The following is a 22,975-nucleotide window of genomic DNA, read 5'->3' on the forward strand; positions in this document are numbered from 1 at the left end:
CTATCTGTCCTTATTTATTACTTACTCAGACATTGTAGGAGCAAAACTGACTGATTGAACAGCATTCATTTTTGTACATCCGTCTTCCTACTTACAGTAATAATGACTGACTTCTGGGTGAACACTGAGACCATCAGACCTCAAGCATTATTGTGCTGCTACACTGCGGTGTAGATAGAATTATGACTTGTAATTGAACCACTCAGCTGTAATACATTTTAAGATGCCATGGTGGGCCATAGAGAGGTGTGGGTGTGTGTGTGTGTTTGGGTCTGACTTTCCGTTTGTATTTGTGAGTATGTGCAGGAGTTTCCAAGCTATTAATTCCCAAGTTTTACATATTGCAAGTGGAGAACATGCATGCCCAATGACCACTTTGTAAACAGTAGCAAATCTAAAGAACATGCTCCATAATTTCCCTTATTAATGTATCGCACTTATGGAGGAATTTAAATAGTAAGAAGCCCTTGTCACATATACGGCACAGTGAAATACATTTATCGCATATCCGGCTTGTTAGGAAGCTAGGGTTAGAGCACCTCCTGGAGCAGCTGCAGCTCAGCCTTGAAACCCCAACCTACTGATCAGTAACTTGGAGCATTAAGTTTTGGGCCAGTGCTGTCTCTATGACTGCCTGCTGCTATTTGAACCAAACATTTACAAACACCACCAGTTTTCTCATTTATATTACTGTGTTTCTTTGATTGTTGATCTCAAGCACTGGGAAACATTCTGCATCAGTTTGTTTTCTGTCATAAGCCACTGAATTTCTTGCCCCTAGTCCTAGTTTGATGTGTTTTCTGATGTTTTTTCTTTGTTACCGAGACTTTTGAATGTAATGAGGAGTTGAGCAGAAGCAGATCAGAAGAAATTACACAGACTGAATTTCATTTACTGTCCGTTCACTGCACTTATGATGGCCACCAGCTATACTGAGCGATATAATTCTTAGTATGGAAATGGCGATACTGGGTTTGAATATTTCATAGGTAAATAAAGGGATTTGTGTGTGTATATGTATGCGTAGCTGTAAGCCTGGATGTGCGTGTGGCGTGTGTGTGCATGCATATATGCATGTGTAACTGTAAGCCTGTGTGCACCCTTAATGGCACAGAAATAGTACATTCTCACAGTGTCTCCTGAGAATATGTGGGCCTGTGAGATATTCCCCTGTATAGAGCTTTCTCTTTTCAAAATGGTTGCAGAGTGAGCCACTAATATTAGCTCTGTGTGTGCGTGTGCACGCGTGTGTGTGAATGCTCAATTGAGTGCATATGTGAGTTCATATTGATATAAGGGTGGGGCTCTATGGGGACGATAAGACAAGGTGATATAGGGACGGAACATATTACCATAAGATTATCATAAGATTTGCTTTGTTCATTCTAGTAATCATCGTATGTAGACAATTTAAGCGCTCCAGATAACTCCACTCTTCTTTGTCCTGAGACCAGAGTCAGGTACAATAATAAAGGTCCATTTGAAACAAAAGGGAAAAGATGTATTTTTACCTCAGACGGGGAAAATATATTATTTCATAAGCAGCTCAGAGACTTTAATCATCCAGGATCCTGGTTTGATTAAAATGCTGCAGTGATTCAGATTTGATGGGACATGATGCTCTAAGCCTTTTACTTGCAAATGTTGTGGTCTAATCAACAACTCTAATTTTTTTAAAGAAGCAGCACAGCAGAATGTAGACCACGCTGCTGTTTTGGTTTTTGAATACATTTGCTTGTACATTAACTTGCAAGGTTCCAAATGAGCAAAAGTGGTGTTAAAGAAAAGTCCTACTGAATACATTTAATGGCAGAGTAAATATTTTATAGCTGAAGCAGGAAACACTGTGAGGTTTTTTCTTTTTTGCTAAGAAAGAACAGCTCTGTTAATCAATGTACAATTTAGTAGTGTCTATTTAAATTCTGAGGATAGTTAGAATAGCTTTAGCATTATGCAGTATCACATGCTACATTTGCATCTTTGTGTGTGTGGTCTGAATGTAGCAGGGACAAGATTTTGTTCACTTTCAGTCACTTGGTTTGCTTTTACATTAGTCCAGCTGAATCAGAACAACATTTTATTCTGGTTTGTTTTCTCACTCCACATAATTAAACAAATGTTTTTTCTGTCAAAGTAAGCAAATGAAAGTACTATTTTGTGTAAAGAAATTTTGTATATGACTTTTTTTTTTCTTTCTCTCTCTCTCCCCTTTCCCATTGGCTTATTGGTTTGAATCTGCAGAACTCGTAGCATTTCTGCAGGACTGTCCTTTGTCTTAGTTTGGCCTCATGGCTCAGTTTAGCAGCTCAGATCATGTAAAAAAGTCACATGCTGCCCAAATCATATGGCATGTTTGTATCAGTACATGTCATGTAGTAGGATCAGTTCAGCAGGGAATCGCTTTCTTAGTGCTGTGTCTTTCGGCACTGGTGACCTTGTAGTTAAGGCATTTGGCTAAACTTTGAAAGGTCATAAGTTTAAATCCCAGCACTACCAGGTTGTTACTATTGACTGCTTGAAAAGGGCTCTTATCCTTTTCACTTGTATCCTCTATCAGTTGTAAGTCTCTCTTGATAAAACCTTTTATGAAATGAGGTAAATTTATATGCCAGTTAACTGTACTACACACGCTCAATTACTGCGTTCTCACCTGCATAAAAAAAGCATCAAACGGTTTGAATCAAACTGGGAAAATGCTTCGTATTTGAAAGTACCTTTTGGATAAGCAGCAGAAATATTACTGTTTTTAAAACCTTGAGTCTTTTCTATTGACTTGAAATGCAGGAAGCTTTTGGAATGACTCAGCTGCTTGAGAAGAATAGATAAATTGGATGTTTTTCATTTCTGCTTCTTTCTCTGTCCCTGAGGCCTACAGTTTACTTCTTTCCTATTGCTCAGAGCTCCCGTTGGCAGGCTATGGACGTGGAGCTTCTTGCTGAGTATGCGGAGATATTTTGAGACCCAGTGAGTCATAGAGGCTTTCGTTGCTAAATCTTTAAGATCATTTACACTGCCTCTCCAAACCGTGGGATTGTAGGGAAAAAATAGTTTAGATAAATTTGTTTCATTGCCTTTATTGGTGATTTAAGCGTTGCTGGTGCCATCCTGTGGAATATTTCCTTCCTCTCCACACAACCACCTAACAGGGTTTTGATGATGATTGATGATTAGAGGCACTTTTATGTGGTTTGGGAGATAATGCTGTTTTATTAAACTGCAGTGAGCCACAGACGAGCGGGAAAACGGCAGCAACAAAACAAAAGCCTTTGTCTCTAGAACTTTGCCTTTTGTATTGTTTGTGGAATGTGTGCAGTATTTTTCCAACTGTACCACAGTGCGCTATAAATAACCGTGCAATTTGATGTATTTTTTTTTTTACATTTAAGATTATACTGTGTTTAACATTATATCATTCATTCATTATTCCTTCTCAGAGCCTCCTGCTGCTCTCCTCTGTGTGACGCAGTGGACTCTGTGCGAGCATATCCCCGGCTCAGTCAGCATCCAGAAGGACAGACAAAAATAGACAATTGATCATGATTGATATAAGGAGGGAAAGAGAGAGAATAAGAAAAACAAAGTACCAAATGTGCAGTAATAGTCAGGGATGATTTTGGCTTAGATGATCTGCTCTCTGGATCTGGAGGTGGATGATCTGCTCTCTCTCTCTCGCTCTCTCTCTCTTTGTGTCTGTCTTTCAGTCCCTCTGGAAGCAGATGGAGGATTGACCTTAATAAACAAAGCTGATGGGATGAAGCCAGGAATACAGCACTGTGCTAGTCATTGGATTATGGTTATTAGCTATTAATCTATGTAAAGGATTATTGCCACACCACTAACTTGTGTACTTATCTCAGCATGGGTATGGCTAGAGACTGTCTTGGTCAGTCATATGGTTAAATTATGCTTCTATGACATTCTATTTTAACTTCTCTTATACACCGATCAGCCGTAACATTCATGTCACCTGTCAGTTCATTTAACAACATGGATTGTCTCATTACATGTCAAGGGGTGGGATATATTAGGTATCAGGTGAACTGTCAAGTTGTCAAAGATTGTGTGTTAGAAGCAATGACAATTTTAGACAAGGGCCAAATTGTGTTGTCTACATGACTGGGTCAAAGCATCTCCAAACAGTAGGTCTTTTGGGGTGTTCCTTTTATGCAGTGGTTAATACCTACAAAAGGTTCAATGAAGCTGTTCTTATTGACGCATGTAGAGAATGAAGGCTAGCTTGTCTGGTACAATACCATAAAAAGGTACAAATTAATGAAATTTTCCATGCTGTCTGTGATGGTAAGGTTTGACAACACGGTGTATTGCAGCTTGCTGTGTATAAGAGCTCATGCCGACCCATCTACATCACCAAAAGCCGCAACGATGGGCAGGTGAACATCAGAACTGGACCATGGAGCAATGGAAGAAGGTGGTCTGTTCTGATAAACCACAATTTCTTTTACAACATGTGGCTAGCTGGTTGTTTCATTACTTTCCTGGGGAACAGATAGCTCCAGAATGCACTTTGGGAAGGATTTTACCCAGCAGAGGTATCCCAGCAGAGGTATCCATTGGGGTCCTCCTCACAACTTAGAGGACTTAAAGGATTTACTACTAACATTGTGTCAGATACCACAGCACACCTTCAGAGGTCATGTGGAGTTCATACCTCAAAGGAAGTCATAAGAGTCACCTATGCCGTATTAGTCTGGTTTGTTGTAACGTTCTTGCGGATTGGTATAGATATTTTTGGCTTCAAATCAATAATCCCACAGCTTCATTTTTGAATTGCTCAGTAATTTCTCCCATTCTTTTCATTTTTAGCACAATGAAGTGGCAACAGGAAGGAAGTCTTTTGTTTTAAATGAGCTATTTTGAAAAGCAGTGGATAAAATTAAAGTATCAAGGTGTTATTTTGTGTGTAATATTTTATAGCAATTGCAGACTCTCTCAGCAGATATTTTGGTGAACCTTCAGTGCTGTATAATGTTACGTTTGTTCTTGCCTTCTTTTTATTCCTCCACTGCTGGGTGGTGGATGCATTACATTTTCAGTTTGTCTGTACTTCCGCCCATTAATACCTCTGTCTGAGATTAAACGTTTGTTGGATTTCTAATAAGCCAGCAGAGAAACTGATTAGGTTTAGGGGATTGATCCAGACCAGGTCGAGACTAAAGGAAGGTCACCTGTCTGAAATAGATACAACAAGAAATAATTCTTCTATGAAAAGAGACTGTATGGCCAAAAGTATGCGTATACCTTATAAAGATATTTTACACAAATGTGTGTATCATGATATGCTGTAGAATTTAAAAAAAATACTGGATCTAAGTGGCTCAAACCTGTGCACAAAGTGAGACCCATAAAATCCTGATTTGCCAAGGTTGTTGACCTCAACACTACTGAACAACCTTTGGATTAATTGGAAAGATGGTTGTGTACCAGCTGTTAATAGCTGCAAATGGGGAAGATCTCGATATCCATGGTTTTAGAAATGGATGTTAGTTTTAGGGGTCCCCCCTTTTTTTTTTAACTTTGTAAGTATATGCTTTAAGGGAATTTGACCCCAAAAATTGCTAAAAATAAGTAATAATCTTTGCAGCGGAGGCATCCCACTGATGACTTTAACCTTTGTCTTTGTCTTGTTAGTATAAATCATTGCATTTTTTCATCGTCTTATGGAAGCCAGTGTTTCACAGCTTTATTTTAAATGCAACACTACTGTTTGCCGGCAGTTTGTTAGCAAACCCATATATTGTGATACAGGAATCCCAGGTATCGTGATTTTGATCATCACCCACCTTTATCCTGCATATCAGCAAAATTCCCACACACCCGCTTGCTTCATTATTACATTGCACACTGACAATGAATATAACAGCTCCTGACTGCCAGGATGGAAGCAAAGAACACTGGCACTCAAGCTAATAATATTCCAATGTAGCTTCCATAATTCCATAAAAAAGAAATGTCATGACTTTAGGCACTGTGGTTTATGTCACAGACAAAACTTTGTCTGAAATGGATCATGGAGATGGAATAATGGTGTGTCAGATGTCATTCTAGTCCAGTATAGCTGCTGTAGGACATTTACTAATGCCTCCTCCACTGTGTGACATGGAAGAGCCATCACCACATTCTCACCCACTGTCGGCCGCCATCACCTGAAGCCCACAATCTGCTCACTTCCACCCTCTTACTCTCTTTTATCCTCTCCTGTGTCCTTGTCCTCCTCTTTCTATTCATTTTCACTTATTCACCCTCTGTCCCTGTGGCTGACTCACTCATTCTTGTTCTCTCATTTTGTGTTTCTTGTTCTAGTGTTCTCTGGATATAGTTTCTACGCTTATGTTTGGACATGTGTTCTAATCTTCTCCAATCAGCCTCTATTTTATTTTATTTTTTATATATTTTTTTTCTCACCCAAATCCATAAAATCACTCAGACAACCCAAGAGATTTGCTTCCTTTCTTCTGTTATACGTGTGCGATTCACACGCTTTAGAAATTTGCTATTTTCTTGTCACATTTTTATGTGATCATTTTGGATCTGTGCCCATTTTACTGTCCTCTGTCCTCCGGGGGTGGAGGCAGAGTCGCACAACTTCAGAGTCCCGTCTGTTGCTATAGCAGCAGCTTCCATGCCAACTGGTGGTGGATGGAGGGTGTAGCCATGCTGAGCTCGGCCTTTCCACCCAGGGGTCAGCACAGCTCACTGATCACCACAGACACCCACTGAGCCTCCACAATGAAGCCATGCTAGAATCTGGACTTTACGTGTGCGAATTCAGTCAGCACCCAATTTTTGACTCAATATTAGTTTGAATTTAAATGAATAAGTTTATCTTAATCCGTGATTTGTTTCCACTTTCCCTCAGTCAGTTATGTTTGTCGAATAGCCCTAATATTGCTTTTTCTGCTGTGCATGTTGCGTGTGGGTTTGGCTTGTTTCTCTCAGCCAATATTATTGATGGGGACATTCATGGTGTTTTTACTTACCACAGACAGAAAATGGAGAAGTGAGAAGATTCTACATGTATTCTTGGTTTCATACTTTATTTATAAATACCTTTTATACTTATTTATTTTGTCTTCAATACCCATGTAGTAACACCTACACATGATATAACAGTGTGACAATGACAGTGTTGCTGATGTCTCAATGCTTTAGTTTAATTATATACGTTTGAACTCAGCCACATATTTTCTAATGAATATATGGTTATATTTCTCAATATATGACTAAACAAGTACCCTCATTTAATCCCTTATTAAGGATGTAAAAATGAATGCATTTTTAATGCATAAATCTCACACAGATTTATTTTTTAATTGCTTTGCATCAGAATCCAGTCTCGGTGCACACCTCTGTTCTGACCCAGAGGTCAAACAAAGCTTTCTAAAAAATCTTTCTTCACAAATCAAAAATAATATGCCTTCAATTTGCATCTGTTTAGAACATTATTAAAGGTTCATTCCGATGGATGCAGTGGTGTAAAAAAAGTGTTTGCTCAGTTCCTGATTTTTTTTATTTTATTTTATTGTTGTTTTTTTTGCATGTTTGTCACACTTGTTATCTTTAACTGTTATTTAAATTTGTTTGATGATCTGAAACATTAAACACAACATGCAGTTTTTAAATGAAGGTTTTCATTATTAAGGGGAAACCAATTCCAAACCCACATGGCCCTGTATGAAAGTGTTTGCCCACACCTGTTTGCAATCTAGAAATCTTCAAGTCAAGAAGCGTTTATTGTCATTTCAACCATATATAGCTTAGTAAGTAGTTCTAGCCACATAAAGTGCATCTGTGCAACCTGGTGCAAACAGGGCGAGACAAGACAAACAAGACCGACAAGACAGTGTAGGACAAAGAACAATGCAGACAAAAGATTTATAGACAATACAAAAAAAAGTCAGTACTTAAATAAGACCTGACTGACAAAGTGAAGTAGACCAAAAGATCATCAAAAGCTACACATCATCCCGAAATTCAGGAAAAAATGAGAGAGAAAGTAATTGAGATCTAGAGTATCAGTCTGGGAAAGGTTATAAAGCCATTTCTAAAGCTTTGGGACTCCAGCAAACCACAGTGAGAGCCATTATCCATAAATGGAAAAACATGGAACTATGGTGAACCTTCCCAGGAGTGGCCGGCTGACCAAAATTACCCCAAGAGCACAGCAACGACTCATCCAAGATGTCACAAAAGACCCCCACAACAACATCCAAAGAACTGCAGGCCTCACTTGCCTCAGTTAAGGTAAGTGTTCATGACTCAAACGAAAGAGACTGGGCAAAAATGGCCTGCATGGCAAAGTTGCAATGGCCTGCAAGACAATAACTGCTGCTGAGCAAAAAGAACATAAATGCTTGTCTCAGTTTTGCCAAAAAAACATCTTGGTAATCTCCAAGACTTTTGAGAAAATACTCTGTGGACTGATGAGACAAAAGTTTAACTTTTTGGAAGGTGTGTGTCCCATTACATCTGACGTAAAAGTAACACTGCATTTCAGAAAAAGAACATCATACCAACAGTAAAATATGGTGGTGGTAGTGTGATGGTCTGGGGCTGTTTTGCTGCTTCAGGACTTTGAAGACTTGCTGTGATAAACGGAACCATGAATTCTGCTGTCTACCAAAAAAACCTGAAGGACAGTGTGCGGTCATCTGTTCGTGACTTCAAGCTGAAGCAAAACACACCAGCAAGTCCACCTCAGAATGGCTGAAGAAAAACAAAATGAAGACTTTGGAGTGGCTTTGAGATGCTGTGGCATGACCTTAAAAAGGCGATTCATGCTCGAAAACCTTCCAATGTGGCTGAATTAAAACCATTCTGCAAAGATGAGTGGACCAAAATTCCTCCCCAGTGCTGTAACAGACTCATTGCAAGTTCTCGCAAACGATTGATTGCAGATTCTGCTGCTAAGGGTGGCCAAACCAGTTATTAGGCACACACAGGGCCATGTAGGTTTGGATTTTGCTTTCTCTTAATAATACTAAAAAACCTTCATATAAAAACTGCATGTTGTGTTTACTTGTGTTATCTTGTTATATTTAAATTAGTTTGATCTAAATCATTAAAGTGTGACAAACATGCAAAAAAACTAAAAAATCAGGAAGGGGCAAACACTTTCACACCACTGTATATTAGTATTTGGTAATTATAAATCCCTTACACAGGGATTGGTAGATGGATTTAACAGAACATTCAGAGTAATTACATTTCTGTGAACCTCTTCTAATGTATTTACACTTCAGCTGCACAGATTATGTTAATTTACCTAATGTTTAGCTATGCTTATATAAACCAAACAAATGTTTGGGCTTTACGCCTGTCTTTAAAAAGTTGTCTTTAACAATTTCTGTAAAAAGTGCTTGCTTGCTTGCTGATTTCACAGGAGGAGGGATCCATTCATTTTAAAGTGTAGCTGTATAGTATAAAAATAGCAGAAATAATTAACATCTTTAAAAATGTTCAGTGTTTTGTTGTAACATAACTAATGGAAATGTCTAGAATGTAATTTGACATTACATAATTTAACATAATTTAGTTTACGCCTGCCCTTTTTGGTTCGTGTTACAGATAGATTGGAAAACCAGCACAGCTTGCATTTGTAAATTGCACTCCATTGTAACAGTTAGAAAACAAGAAATCTGTAATTCTGTGTTTTTAAGTGCTCTCTGTTCGTCACTGGTAGCTGGTTTTACCTTTTAGAAATTAGATTTTTACTAATAGTATTTGTAATACATGTGATGGAAATTCAGAGCGAGTGATTGAGTTTATTCTAAACTCCTCGCCATCGTTACGTAAATAAATGTACAGCCAGTCACGAGGTACATGGATTTCACATGAAAGTGATTAATGAATTTGTAGGCCAGTAGGTTTCTTATGATTTACTTGTTATACCCAAATAGCGTTATATACATACAATACATGGATTTCACATGAAAGTGATTAATGAATTCGTAGGCCAGTAGGTTTCTTATGATTTACTTGTTATACCCGAATAGCGTTATATACATACAATACATGGATTTCACATGAAAGTGATTAATGAATTCGTAGGCCAGTAGGTTTCTCATGATTTACTTGTTATACCCAAATAGCATTATATACATACAATACACAGAGGAATGAAATGTGAACTGTTCCCTCCTTGTCATTTCCTGTTCTTCATAGTCTAATTGTAACTGCAGTGGACTTGAACTGTAGCCTTAGCTGGTAGGTCAAACCTTGAAATCCTTGATTTTTTTCCTCATTGATTTTGTGCTCCATGCATCACGTACATATCGAGTAAGCTGTCCCTGCATTGCTTCACCAAACACAATCTCTATGATCAAGGCTGTCAGGGTTTCGATATACGAAGCAATGATGGTGTTGATTTTTATGAAGATTTCTGTAACCTCATGCTGTCAGGATGGAGTGCATGTAAAATGATATAGGAGAAAGGATTTTTCATCATAATATGGTGTCTCCTTACTTCACTCTATTGCCCAAACTAGACACTTTTGTAAAATTAGGCTTCAGTAAACTAAACAAAACTAAATCTTAGTTAAATTATAGAACTTGATGATATTTTTAATATATTTACAAAATACCACGATGCATAATTAATTAGCAAAATAGGGAGTTTGTGTGTCCTTTAGTGTATATCTAATTAAAAGGGATTAGGAAAGACTGTAAATCCAAGCCTGCAGAAAGCAGTTCTTTGCTGATGAAATGTCGTCATTATTAGAGAAACATTATCTAATATATCTATGAAACACTCAACTTAATTGGGTGATGAAATTGAAATTACTTTAATAATCATTTTTATTTTTGTCTCTCTGTCTTTCTAAGTGTCTCTATCTCAATACTGTGCTCTCTACACCCACACTAAGCTCAGACTATTTTCATATTATATAATAAGATACCTTATATTATGTAACATTTTTGCATCTTTTCTACTCATATTGAAGTATTTTCTCACACTAATGTAAAAATAATAGCGGTGAAATTCTCAATCTAAATGTTAATGAAATGGAAGTAGATATATTCTTATTTGCTTGATTCTGTGTGTGTGTGTGTGTGTGTGTGTGTGTGTGTGTGTGTGTGTGTGTGTGTGTGTGTGTGTGTGTGAGAGAGAGAAAATGATTTATATAGTATGAGGTATGACCCCTAAACTCAGCTGACCTTTAGTATTGACCACGTTTCCAGTTATATGCTGCTTCAGCAATGTACTGCATTGTAATTGGTTAATGGTTTGAGTGATTAAACAGGCAGACTGGAAAATTGTTCTGCTTATTGTGCTAAGTTGCTGCAGTCTGTTGGAGCACATAAACGGTCAAAAGCTCTTACATTTTTTTTTATTGCATCACGCAGCTGTTCATTTTACCTAGCCCTAATAAAATTGAAGTATACAGTACATGTGAATTCTGAGCAGCATTTTTATATAAATAAACACGTTTTAATGTCTTGAAAATTGACACATGCTTCACTAATTAAAGGTTAGTTGTAATGGTTCAGTCAGAATTAAGGTTACCACAGTGTATTGTAGTGTAGTTAATCATCCAGGACCTGATGCCATGATTGCTAACCAGAAAAGGAAGATTAGCATCGTCCAAACTACATGTCTAATTAATTCAGGTAAAACCTTTGCACAGCACTCAGGTCTATTGATAACTAGCAATTTACACGTAATCTAATTAAAATGCATTTTTAATAATGAATACATTCTGAGAGATTACCATGCCTTGTTTCTAATTTGGCAGTGACATGAACACAGCTTGGGGTCAGATAGAGGGAAGGAGAGAAGGGCTGAGAGAGAAAAAAGCAGAAAAAACAGAAACCATATAACTGTAAACAAAATGTTAGTCTTACTTGTCCTGTACATGTTATAACTAAAAATATGTGGACACTTGACCTACACACTAACATACAGGCCTTCCCCATGCTGTTACCCTCAAACGTGGAAGCATGCAAATACTTAGAATGTCTTTGGACACTGTAGCATAGAACTAAGGGGTTGAAGCCAAATCTGTATGACCGCATGATAATAGCACAGAGCACCGATGTCAAACACCACTGAACACCTTTTCAATAACAGGAAAGGCGAGTCAACTCTGGCATGAGATGTACAAAAGAACGTATTCGGTGTAGGGAAGGTGTCCACAAACCTAATCATACAATATAATATATATATATATATATATATATAAAGAATATCATGCTAATGATTGTACATCTGTGGGAAACATTAGACATTGTTCAGCTAGGTATTTGTTTTTATTAAATAAAATCTAATTGATTTACACAGATAAAATGTGAAAACAAATAGTTTTGTATAATTGCAAATCAACAGAACTTTTACTTTTTTTTAGGTCTATTTACAGATAATAATGTGTCCTAAAGCATCAGAAACCACATATCAAATCTGTTAAATCATAAAGGTTTGCAAGCAGTTTGTATAAAGGTCATTAATTCTGCACCAGAATACTGAGATTAATTATGAAGTTAAAGCTTTATACAGTACCAGAGTGCAATATCATGCTTAAATGTGAGCAGAAGGTGACTATTTGTTCAAAGTGAGGTGAGGTGGGTGAGTTGGGTGAGTGAGGTGAGGTGGGTGAGGTGGGTGAGTGAGGTGAGGTGGGTGAGTTGAGTGAGTGAGTGAGGTGAGGTTTGATGAGGTGAGTGCAACAGCATGGCTCAGACAGACATTTCAGCCTCAACATGAACAATAGGTTAGTATTAGCGTGTATTCTGGTGTTGTTTCTGTAGTAACAGCTCATACACAGGGACATGATTTGTAGGTGCACCACATAATCTATGACTCATAATTGGATTTTTAAAAGGAAACATTTATTTAACATTTATTGAAGGGGTTTATGGTTGTAAGCAACAGTCACAATACTTTTGCAGAATTTATCAGAACATAAAAGACTTGAGGATAAAGAAATTTATGGTTTCCAGTTTCTCTGCAAAATGAGAGGCAGAGAGAAAGAGAGAATGACTATCACAACTAAAACAACGATGAGCACATGAACTAACTTGTCTCTCAGACACCACAACATTAAATCCAACTAAAAAAACATTCAAATACTGATATGTTGTTCATTATTGAAGTAAACAGTGTAAAAGTAGAATAACACACATCTGCGGGTTGTGTTGAGGGCATCACACACACCGTAGCTCGTTATTTTCTATAACATTATGGTCTCTCATATGAGATTCCTTATTCTCACTTAATTGGAAATTATTTTTATCTATAATATTCTTTAAAAATGACTCCTCCTCAGTATTTCGGGGGGGGGTTCCCCCAGAGTAAATGTGCTTTGTTTAGTATTTTAAATATATTGACTGGCTACTGTTTACACACCATAGTATTGGATTGCACTTAAATGTGACCCATCAGTGTAGAGGCTTTGGGGGGCAGTTTATTAAATGCTCTTGAGGATTTGGGTTACTGCTTCGACAGTATTTTCATTGTTCACTCACTTGGGAAGCCTCCAAGGCTCACTGCAGAAGAGCACGCTGCAATCCTGGCTGGCCTTCTGGTAAGATCCTTGGGGGGAGGGGGTGCACAGACCTAGAGCGAGGGAAAGAAACTGGGAGAGAGCGAGACCTGGAACAAACGAGCAAACGCTACGTGCTATGTATCTGCATATACACCTGTGCTGTGTGCATCAAGCAGGCAAGCAAAGTGTTTCTGCTTTTTAATTAAGTCATCCAGTGCAGTCCAGTCCTTTAGCCTCAAATTGGTAGGACTTGAGTAATTCATTTCAATCAATGGGTCTGTTTTATTGCTTGGCATTTCTTTGACTAGCAGCAGTTTGGTCTCCAGTCCAAAATATGACCCTTTTTTTAATTGGAGGCATTGAAGAAGAAATTAAGTACTGATCTTACATGATCTTACAACTATTTTCTGGTTATCTGACCATCTCTGCATTCGTTCCTCCATGCATCAACCATTATTGTTAACGTGAACTCAAGAACGAGTATTTATATGGAATTATCATTGTAACCAGCAGATCCAAACAGGATCAAGGTCACTTTAAGGTCCTATATCTGAAACAGTTTTTCTGCCATAGTTTCCTTCTGTTTTAAACTTCACGGTGGTGGAGGCATCACCATCAGCACCAATGCTGTCTAAATCTAATTGTTTATTCATGCCAGAGGCTATACCTTCTTTTTTAAATTTACTCTGCAGCTGTACTTTTGTCACTTGATAGAAAACATTGTAGCATAACACAACAAAGAAGGCATGTTTGGATGCTTTTTACGCAATAGGGCTGATTATACACAGTCCTCACTTGTGCAGTGATAGTATGACTTTAATCTGTCTTGGCATATTGTCTGATTCTATCCTGTTTGCCAAATGGATCTACACTGAGCATGTGACACAACAAATTACAAACAGATGCTTAGGTGATGATGATCTTTGTGACTATCGCCATGGCAATGCTTTCTTTCACAGGATAAGCATGACAGTGTATGTTGTTTTTGACTCCCTTGTGCCAGCGCTCCCAAAAAATGTGGCACTTCTGGTCAGGGAGAAACTGCTAGATATGAAATGAATAGACTTCACTGATATTTGAAAACGCTACAAACCGGATGGTGTAATTATATTTTAGATCATACCACAGCACTGTTGATTGGTCAGAGATTATTGATTGATTTTTTTTTTTTTTTTAAACCAGTAAGCAGATTAAAAACTGGAAATGGGTGTTTCCAAAATGGCTGCTCAGTGTGTGTGCGCCTTTGTCACTTATACACCCAAACTACATTCAAAAGTCACCTGACCAGTCATGTGTGCAGTCCCTGTATTAATCTTAGAGTCTTGGGTTTAAACTCACTTTCCCACACAGCAGCATGCTGTCTCAGTGAGCACACTCTCTGTAGGAGTCTCTAATCCTCTGACAGGCAGATCCACTAGCATGCGAACACACATTGCCTGTATACTCACACACTGTCGGAGCCTGGACCCACTGCAGACATACACACATACACACATCCTCACACATGCTCAGTCTCCCTCTGGAGAGCGCTTCCTGATGAGTCACGCTTTTTCTGGCTGTTAGCTCATAAGACTGTTGCCGAGGGACTTTAGTGTCACTAACCCAGCCTGTCTCACAGCCGACCAAGTGCCACTCTCGCTTTGAGTCTCCTGTCTGCAGCCTTGTTAGCGCTTCTTCCATTCGCACTAATGAAGAGGTGCAGCTAAAGCTGAAGGAGGGAGTGTGATTCTGCCTATAACCCCTTGAATGACCTGAACCCCTCAATGCATCGCTGGCTAGTCACTGCAGAACTGATCCTCAAGAAACATTTTTGTTGAATTAAACGGTGAATTAAAAGCTTGATTTGGATATATTTGGAGAAGTCAAAAATTATATGAAGCACGGATTTATTGATTGGCATTAGGATAATTTTTTTTTTTCTTGGTGTCTTTATGTGCAGCATATAAATTATCGTTACCGTTGAACTGACTTGTGCAACACAAATATTGTCTTAGCTGGTGCGAGTCATTTTGCCTCGATCTCTCTGTGTTAAATCAGCTTATGTGCGTAGTCATTTGTAAAGGCTTCACCATACAAGTTAATCATTCAGGATTATACACATGCTTGAGTTATTTGTATCTTTCACTTCATTTCAGATTAGATGTATTTCTGAGGCAGAAGGTGTTTTTAGCACCATCAAATATCTCTTTAGCTGCTTTTGAAGTCTTTTGTCTACATTTGAAAATGGATCAGCTTGTTTGTATTTTTTATTTATTTTTTGTAAATGATTAGGAGCTGTTTGTAGTGGGAATGGAGGTAATCTCCAGCCCAGAGAAAAATGTAATTAGACCTACTGTGTGGCAATCACGTTTTTCTGTAGAAAAAAAAAAAAATCTTAACTTAGAGGTTCAGTCTGTAATGTTTCTGTACTTCCTCACTGATAGGATGGAAATCTAATCTCACCTATCTGAATGTAATGGTGTTATGTAATGTGTTTGTCTCTTTATCTGTGTCTCTCTGCTGAAGGGAGCAGTGGTGTGGAGAGTGGAGTGAAGAAACTCTCTCTGTCTGTCTCTCTCTCTCTCTCTCTCTCTCTCTCTCTCTCTCTCTCTCTCTCTCTCTCTGCTAAGTGAAGTAACATTAGTCAGAGAAAGTATTCTTTCAGTTTGCTTCTTTTAGGTCAAAATCAATGTAACACGTAACATGCACTGGGACTTTATATGCAAAATATCCCCTTCTTTTCCTGTTTTCTTGCTATATAACTTTTTAACTTTTTTTTTTTTTTTTTTTTACTGTTTCTCCATCATCCATGCTGACTATTGCTCCACACAGACGTTTTTTAATGTGTGAAAATGAACATTTAGTGAATAGCAAAGACTTGAGAGTAAATAGTACTGAGATGTGAAAACTGGTCTCTGTATGTGATGTTCCCCGGGGTGATAATGGCCTTAATGGGATCTTAAACAAAAACATGCACAAAAAAAATAAAATTTCATACTGGGTATTGTGAAAAACCCTCAGCTGAGGCACAATGCGTTAATGCCTGAGGTCTTCAAAACACTGTCCTGCTCAGGCAAACCATGCTGGTTGCTACCCAAACTATTTGGATTTAAGTGGCTCTGAGTGGTTCTTGTTGTGCAGTCCTTGACCAGCCAGCCATTACAGTGTGACACCATACACAGATTTATACACTAATTCATAATTTGGAGCAATTTAGAGTAACAAGTTGACCTTACCAGCATGGTTTTCGGAGGTGGGATAAAACCAGAGAAACCACACAAACCTCTATGCAGGCGGTAGCAGTAGTCGGAGATCAGGATCAAGCGAGGGAGGTGGTGGCATTAGCTGCTGCATCGCTGTGCCTGTGCATTTCTATCATAAACATTTAGTCAAATAATAGTTGTTATGTAACATCAAAAAATACTGCATAAACTTTAACAGCTGTTGCTAATGAGTTTTATTCTCTCATAAATAACTTCAAATACTGCACAATTAAATCCATAACAGTGGCACAGTTCATTTCAAGAGCCATTACACATTTAATAGGAACCATTGTGGATGTAATGTTATTGTTAGTGTAAGCAGAGCGAGGACATGTCTCAGTTTTACATAATGCCGTATCTGCAGTATCTGTGGTTTCAGTGTTTGCTTGGGTGTGAGAGCAGAGCCATTAGCTGTCCTCCAACAGCAAGAACTGAGGAAGTGGGCATTCACTGACAGACATGAGCAGTAAGGGGTGGGGAAATGTTTGCATCTCTTCTCAAAGGGACTGCATTGTGTTTTGCAAAGAATCCGCTGGGAAAAGAAAACAGAATATTGTCTTGTTGTGACAGCAGCGAAAATCTCTGGAATATGACATAATTCCGTTGTGTGTCAACAGAGTAATCTTTTGTTAGACATTTTGGAGGCTAATACTTGTTGAATTTATTGATGCTGAACGTTCCATTGTAAACACATTCACTATCTGATATCATTATACATTTGTGTTCATTTGAATTAACACTCCTCAGTTTAAATAGAGCTTTGAATAACTCCTGATAAAATACAAGCTGCAGACATTTGTTGCTATATAATTTATCATATAAACTGTAGTACTTTTTAAATGCTGTTTAATTTCATGGTCTCTTTATTCACCACATGCTTGTTTCCTATTCAAACATGTTAAACCGTTTAATTACACATTTTATCCACATTCTTTATTGTCATAGTCTGCTCATTTGTATTGTCGTATACAGAACACACTTCACTCTGTTTGTTCCTCCAGCTCCATTTTCTTTCCCTCTATCCTGTTTATTCTTCTGGACTCACTCAGATTTCTATGAGAGGAAAGCCACTTGGGACCTTGTTTCCTTCTTGCTGAAATCACCCGGTTTTGACATTGTGGGGACGTTTGGCAGGTCCCCTTGAGGAAAACTGCATTTTTAAAACCAGCTTTTCCACAGCCATGCTTAACCGGGAGCTGAGGGAGAAAAAATAGCCGTTCTCTCTGAATGGGAGGGACGGGATATGATACTGTCTCTCCTGTGTCATTTACAGTCACACTGGCCAATCAATCATACAGAAATATTTGTAATATAGAAATCAGTAGACAAATCTATATATTTTTATTACAATTATAATTTTATATTAAATTATATAATTATATTTTTTTTTACTCAGTGATCATATCGGATTCATTTTAGTTACAAAGGTTATGATTCGGTTGGGTATAGATTTAGGTAATAAGCTTTAGTAATAAAAAGGCCAATAGAAGATTATCACCATCATAACGGAGTACATGTATGAGGTGTCTGTAATGTTTGCATGTACACGGATGTCTGTGCATATTTATGTGTGTCCTCTAGCCACAGATGATGAAGTGTGATGGCAAGTTGGCTCTGAAATAGTAGCATATGTCTTGTGTGTCACCAAAAGCTGCTTGAATGTGATGTGTTTGTATCATTTGTATTAGCGGGTAAAGCCGGCTCGTGGCTGTTTATGGAACAATTTAGACTGTTGTGAAAATTTTATTCAGAACCACTTCTCGTCTGGCTGAAAATCCAGAGGAAAAAGTACATCTCTCAGTAAAATATAATATAAAAGTTGTTGCCTACTTTAAAATGCTATTTTAACATGACCGGCAAATAAATATATTTAGAGAGAGACACTAAATTATTATTATTATTGGTTAAGAGTTACATTTCCTCCATGTGCACAGCAGTACATATTTAGTACTGAACATGCCAAATGAAATCTGATCAGAGTCATCAGATCTGACGATGATGATGGTGATGTATACAGTTTTCTGCACTTCCTGTTGGTGTTTTTAAAGGCCACATTTGTACTTCCATCTCAGAAATGAAACCCTTAGTTTGAGTGGGTCTCTCAGAACATGGGCACGCTCCTGTCAATGGACTTATTTTAACTTGGGACTAGTCTTTAGTTTTAGGCTGATTTGGAGCTGAAGTGATCTGACTTTTCGCTTGTACTTTTTCGCTTATTTCTCCACCTACCTGTGGTTCTGCTTTTAATGAATTAATTAAATAATGTCTTTTTGTTGCATATTTGTCATTGTTCCTGTTTTTGTTTTTTGGTTTCTGATTCCTATCTTTACCGCCATTGATCAGTGTTTGTTTTTTTTCCTCATTAGGTTAACATATTTAATCTTTTGAGAGCAGTTAAAAGTTTGAGTTGTGCTGGTGTTATTCCAAATCATGAATTTCTATGTTTTGAGCTGCACAAGTCTGGTAGTCTGGACATCTGGTTTTTGATTATAGACGATCCCTCTTGTGAAGAGAATAAAAATAAAAAAACAACTAAAATATGTATAGAGAATATTATCAAAACATGGTACAAAAACCCTGATGGGTGCAAACTGCATTCTAATTACATATTATGTGACGCATTCAAATGAAATTAAACGCAAATTTAAACCGATCTTATATCTTTCATGTGTGTCGTGTTAATATGTATTTAATAATTCGCTCGTGAGACGTGCAGCCTTCTGCTGACGACTGTTAAAGCTTTTATGATTTTCACCCATGAGAAGGATGAGTTCATTATTATTCTGCTGCGAACAGACTGTTTGCATTTTAGATTTGGTGAAGGAATAAACACTGGAAGAATACGGTGACTACTTTCCTTTTCCTTTTTGTTCATCAATTCTTTAGCTAATTTTGATCAAGCACTGTATTACTCAACCATGTATCACTTTAGATGTACAAAAGAAGGATTGATTATTCCCTGTTTAATTAATATATGTTTTCATAGTCACTCCAGCAAGTCGCCACGTCCTCAGAGCATGTCTCAAATAGCACATCAACATTAAACAAAAAATAATTATATTTTATCATTCATCTCTCTAATGCAGCTAACACAGATAAACTGTGATGGGTTTCCAATTCCTTATATTAATTGCTTTATTTCCCTCTATTTTGGCTCATAAATCTTGCTCTAAATTGGATGACACAAGGATCCTGCATCCCCTCAACCATCCAGTTGCAACTTGGTCCTGTTCACTTGGGCTCATTTAGCATTCTGTTCAGCATCTTTAAAAAAAAATCCCTTAGACAAACTGGTGGTAGTTTTCTGTCTTTTGATTTAAGCAGCACGAGATGCAGTGTGATGATGCATTTCACTGGCATTACTGGAGCTATAAATCATTTTCAGTTCCAATGTTTTGTTCAGCATATGCTCAGCAGATTTGGGTACACAACTGATGCATACTGTGTCTGTTTGTGTGTGCAGAGAAAAACGTGGACAGTCTCCAGCAGGCCCTGCATCAGTCAGTCTTCCTGTCAGCCATGTCTTCTCAGCCTGGGCGTGACTTGCCACTGTGCTGGGAGCAGCACTGTAAGCTACTTCCAGGTGTGGCCGGGGTGCAGTCTAGCCGTGTCGCCCACTGGACAGTGGAAGAGGTAAGAAAACCATATTAGCACATTACATTTATAATGCCTTATACGTTTTTTTTTTTTCCTAAGCAAAACATAATTGCGATTTCATTAGGTATTAGTGTTGGATGCAACAAGACATGAATGTCAGCACTTTCCACTGAGAGAAAAGAACAGATTTGTTTGTTGGGCCATTTAGTCTTGCCTTCAAACCTTCTTGCCTTCAGAGTTTAGAGCCAACAGGTTTCCATACAGGGAATCGTATAGAACTTCTTATCTGTGTTAATCACACATGCTTCAGGTGTTATAGATAAATATGTCAGAATAAAACATGACTCATCATGCTGTTCTAGCAAAATAATTAATGCCATGGTGATGTAAATGGAATCTTACCACCATGAAATTGATTAGGATGTGCTGTTATAAATAGTGTTTGAGCCCGTTTCTATCCTAGCAATAGTTGTAGTGTTTTTTTGTTTGTTTGGTTTTTTTTTTGCCTTACAACTCTTGGAAGCGACGGTTTGAAATTGAAACCATTTGTTTTAAACCATTATTATCATTTATAATATAATAATAAATAAATGTTGTGAGACAATTTAGTTCTTTTTTTCTCTCTCATGAAGTTAATAGCTTAATTATTCAGGACAGTGGACTGAATTGGACATCTTACACAATTCTTTACATTATTAACAAAAAGATTTTACATTTTTTATTTAAAAAAATAAAAATAATTAAATGGCATAAAAAATCCCTTTGAATCAGCTGTTACTGGAAAAAATATAAACAGTGTTGATTTGTTTCTATTCTTATCTGTTGAATGACCATGTGTAGTATTGTCAGAGCTGCAGTTAGAGAAAATTACTGGACACCAGTCAGGTTTGAGAATTCAACAGGGCTGTGGTGAGGAAACTGCCTTCCAAGTGAAGAAATGTAACATAGGTGTAAAATATATGTACTCCACTTATTGTTTCCCTGGGCTTATCATCTCATAAATAGTCTCAGGACTTCTTTTACCACTTAAAATTGCAAATTATAAAACTGGCTTAAAGCCATAACATACAGTCACCAGAACCAGGAGCTTTTGAACAAACCACATCAACAACAACAATAATAATGTGATTATATTGCTGTAACTAAATGTTTCACTGTGTTCAGCATGCTCACTTTTATATTGCTCTCTGGCATGTTGCACCACTTAGCTTCACAAGCCCATTGTTCACATACATAAGTGTTTTTTTTTTTCTTTTCAGCTCCATGTAGTAATCTCCTGTTAAGACATTCTGCTCCTGGTTTGTAGGCGGTATTTTAAAAAATGCCATGCACACCATCTGCTAGGGGAAACCACTACAAGTCCATATTTATCCAACACTGATGATTGGTTTCTTGAGTTTAGTTTGCTTTCTTCCGATGCACATGCACAAATTGCTTTAACCCTTAAGTGCCTCTGATGCATATGTAGCAAAGACATTCATCTGTTAATCTCAAAAACGTTTGAACTGTTGAAGAGGAAAGAATGAAGGCTATTTGTGATGGAAACTGTATATACCTCACTTGTTCGTGAAGTCAGTTAGCAGGTCAAGGTGGTAAACATACACTGTGTGTCAAAACAGATGCTGTGCAAACACTTCATGCTCTCAGCAATATCAGAACTGTCTAACACAGAGGACAGTTCAGCTGTCAATCACAATCTTGGTTCTTGTGTTTTTCTCATGATTATCACTCTATAGACTTTATTAATATTTCACCCATGAAGCAGGATTTGTCAAATTATGGGTAAAAATTGCATTGGGATACAGGTAAGGGATGAGACACCACAGTGCAATGAAATGTAAATGAGATAAAATAGATTTTTCATCATAAATACAGCAGACATGCCATTCAGCTTTTGCGCATGTGTTTTGAACTTTCTGATATTAACTGAAGCATCCTGAAAGCTTCGTCATTCTCACCTATTTCACACTAGGGATGTTATGACTCCTGCTCATGGGGTTTAACGATGCACTGGTGGAGTTCCCTTACTTTCTGTCAAGGTTAATGGAGAATGTTTTGAGTTTACAGAAACCCATCAAAGATTGTCCTTTACAGTACATATGTGAATACAAAACTGACTTGTCTTCAAAAAGGCCAAGTAATTCACTATGACTTTTGACTTTGATTCTCAAATCGTCGGCTAGTCTGCTAGCTTGTTCCTGTTTTTATGTGTACATTTACATTAAATCAGGAGCTGTTTTCCCGACCTGCCCTGAATGACATTCTTGTGTAAATGCTCCAGCAATTTGTTCACATCCAGCTTGATTAATGAGGTCTACTTTGTCAGGCTAGGTCCTGCAATCGGTGTTATCCAAACAGTACAGGTTATTTCAACTTGAAAATAAAAAGCTTACCATTAAAATACAATGTAGCCTGATTAATAATGAGTAGAGTTTATGCACACTTAAAAACAGCTGTATCCACATTTAGACAAGTGCAACATCCTTCACTTCCTGTCGGGTTGTACAGCGTCATCTTTTCTGTGGCTAAGCTGCTGGTTACTTTTCACATGCCGAATGAACAATGCTTTAAGGTTATTTGGCAATCAAATTTGAGGTAACTCATGCATCTGGCCTAAGCGTTGCGGTAATTTTAGGG

At 37.7% G+C, this 22,975-nt stretch overlaps 1 protein-coding gene across 4 annotated transcripts in view; it reads left to right on the forward strand.

Moving 5' to 3' along the window:
- LOC113644563 (lethal(3)malignant brain tumor-like protein 4) overlaps nucleotides 1–22,975 on the forward strand; it is a 64,294-nt gene that overhangs the window by 37,810 nt on the left and 3,509 nt on the right. For all 4 annotated transcript variants that reach the window (XM_047811418.1, XM_027149517.2, XM_047811420.1 and 1 more), the window contains one exon: nucleotides 20,205–20,374. In XM_047811418.1, coding sequence (XP_047667374.1) covers nucleotides 20,205–20,374 — 170 coding nt within the window. The remainder of the gene's footprint in view (nucleotides 1–20,204; nucleotides 20,375–22,975) is intronic.

Source organism: Tachysurus fulvidraco, chromosome 3, assembly GCF_022655615.1.
Source record: "Tachysurus fulvidraco isolate hzauxx_2018 chromosome 3, HZAU_PFXX_2.0, whole genome shotgun sequence".
In the NCBI taxonomy this organism is placed as follows: Eukaryota; Metazoa; Chordata; class Actinopteri; order Siluriformes; family Bagridae; genus Tachysurus; species Tachysurus fulvidraco.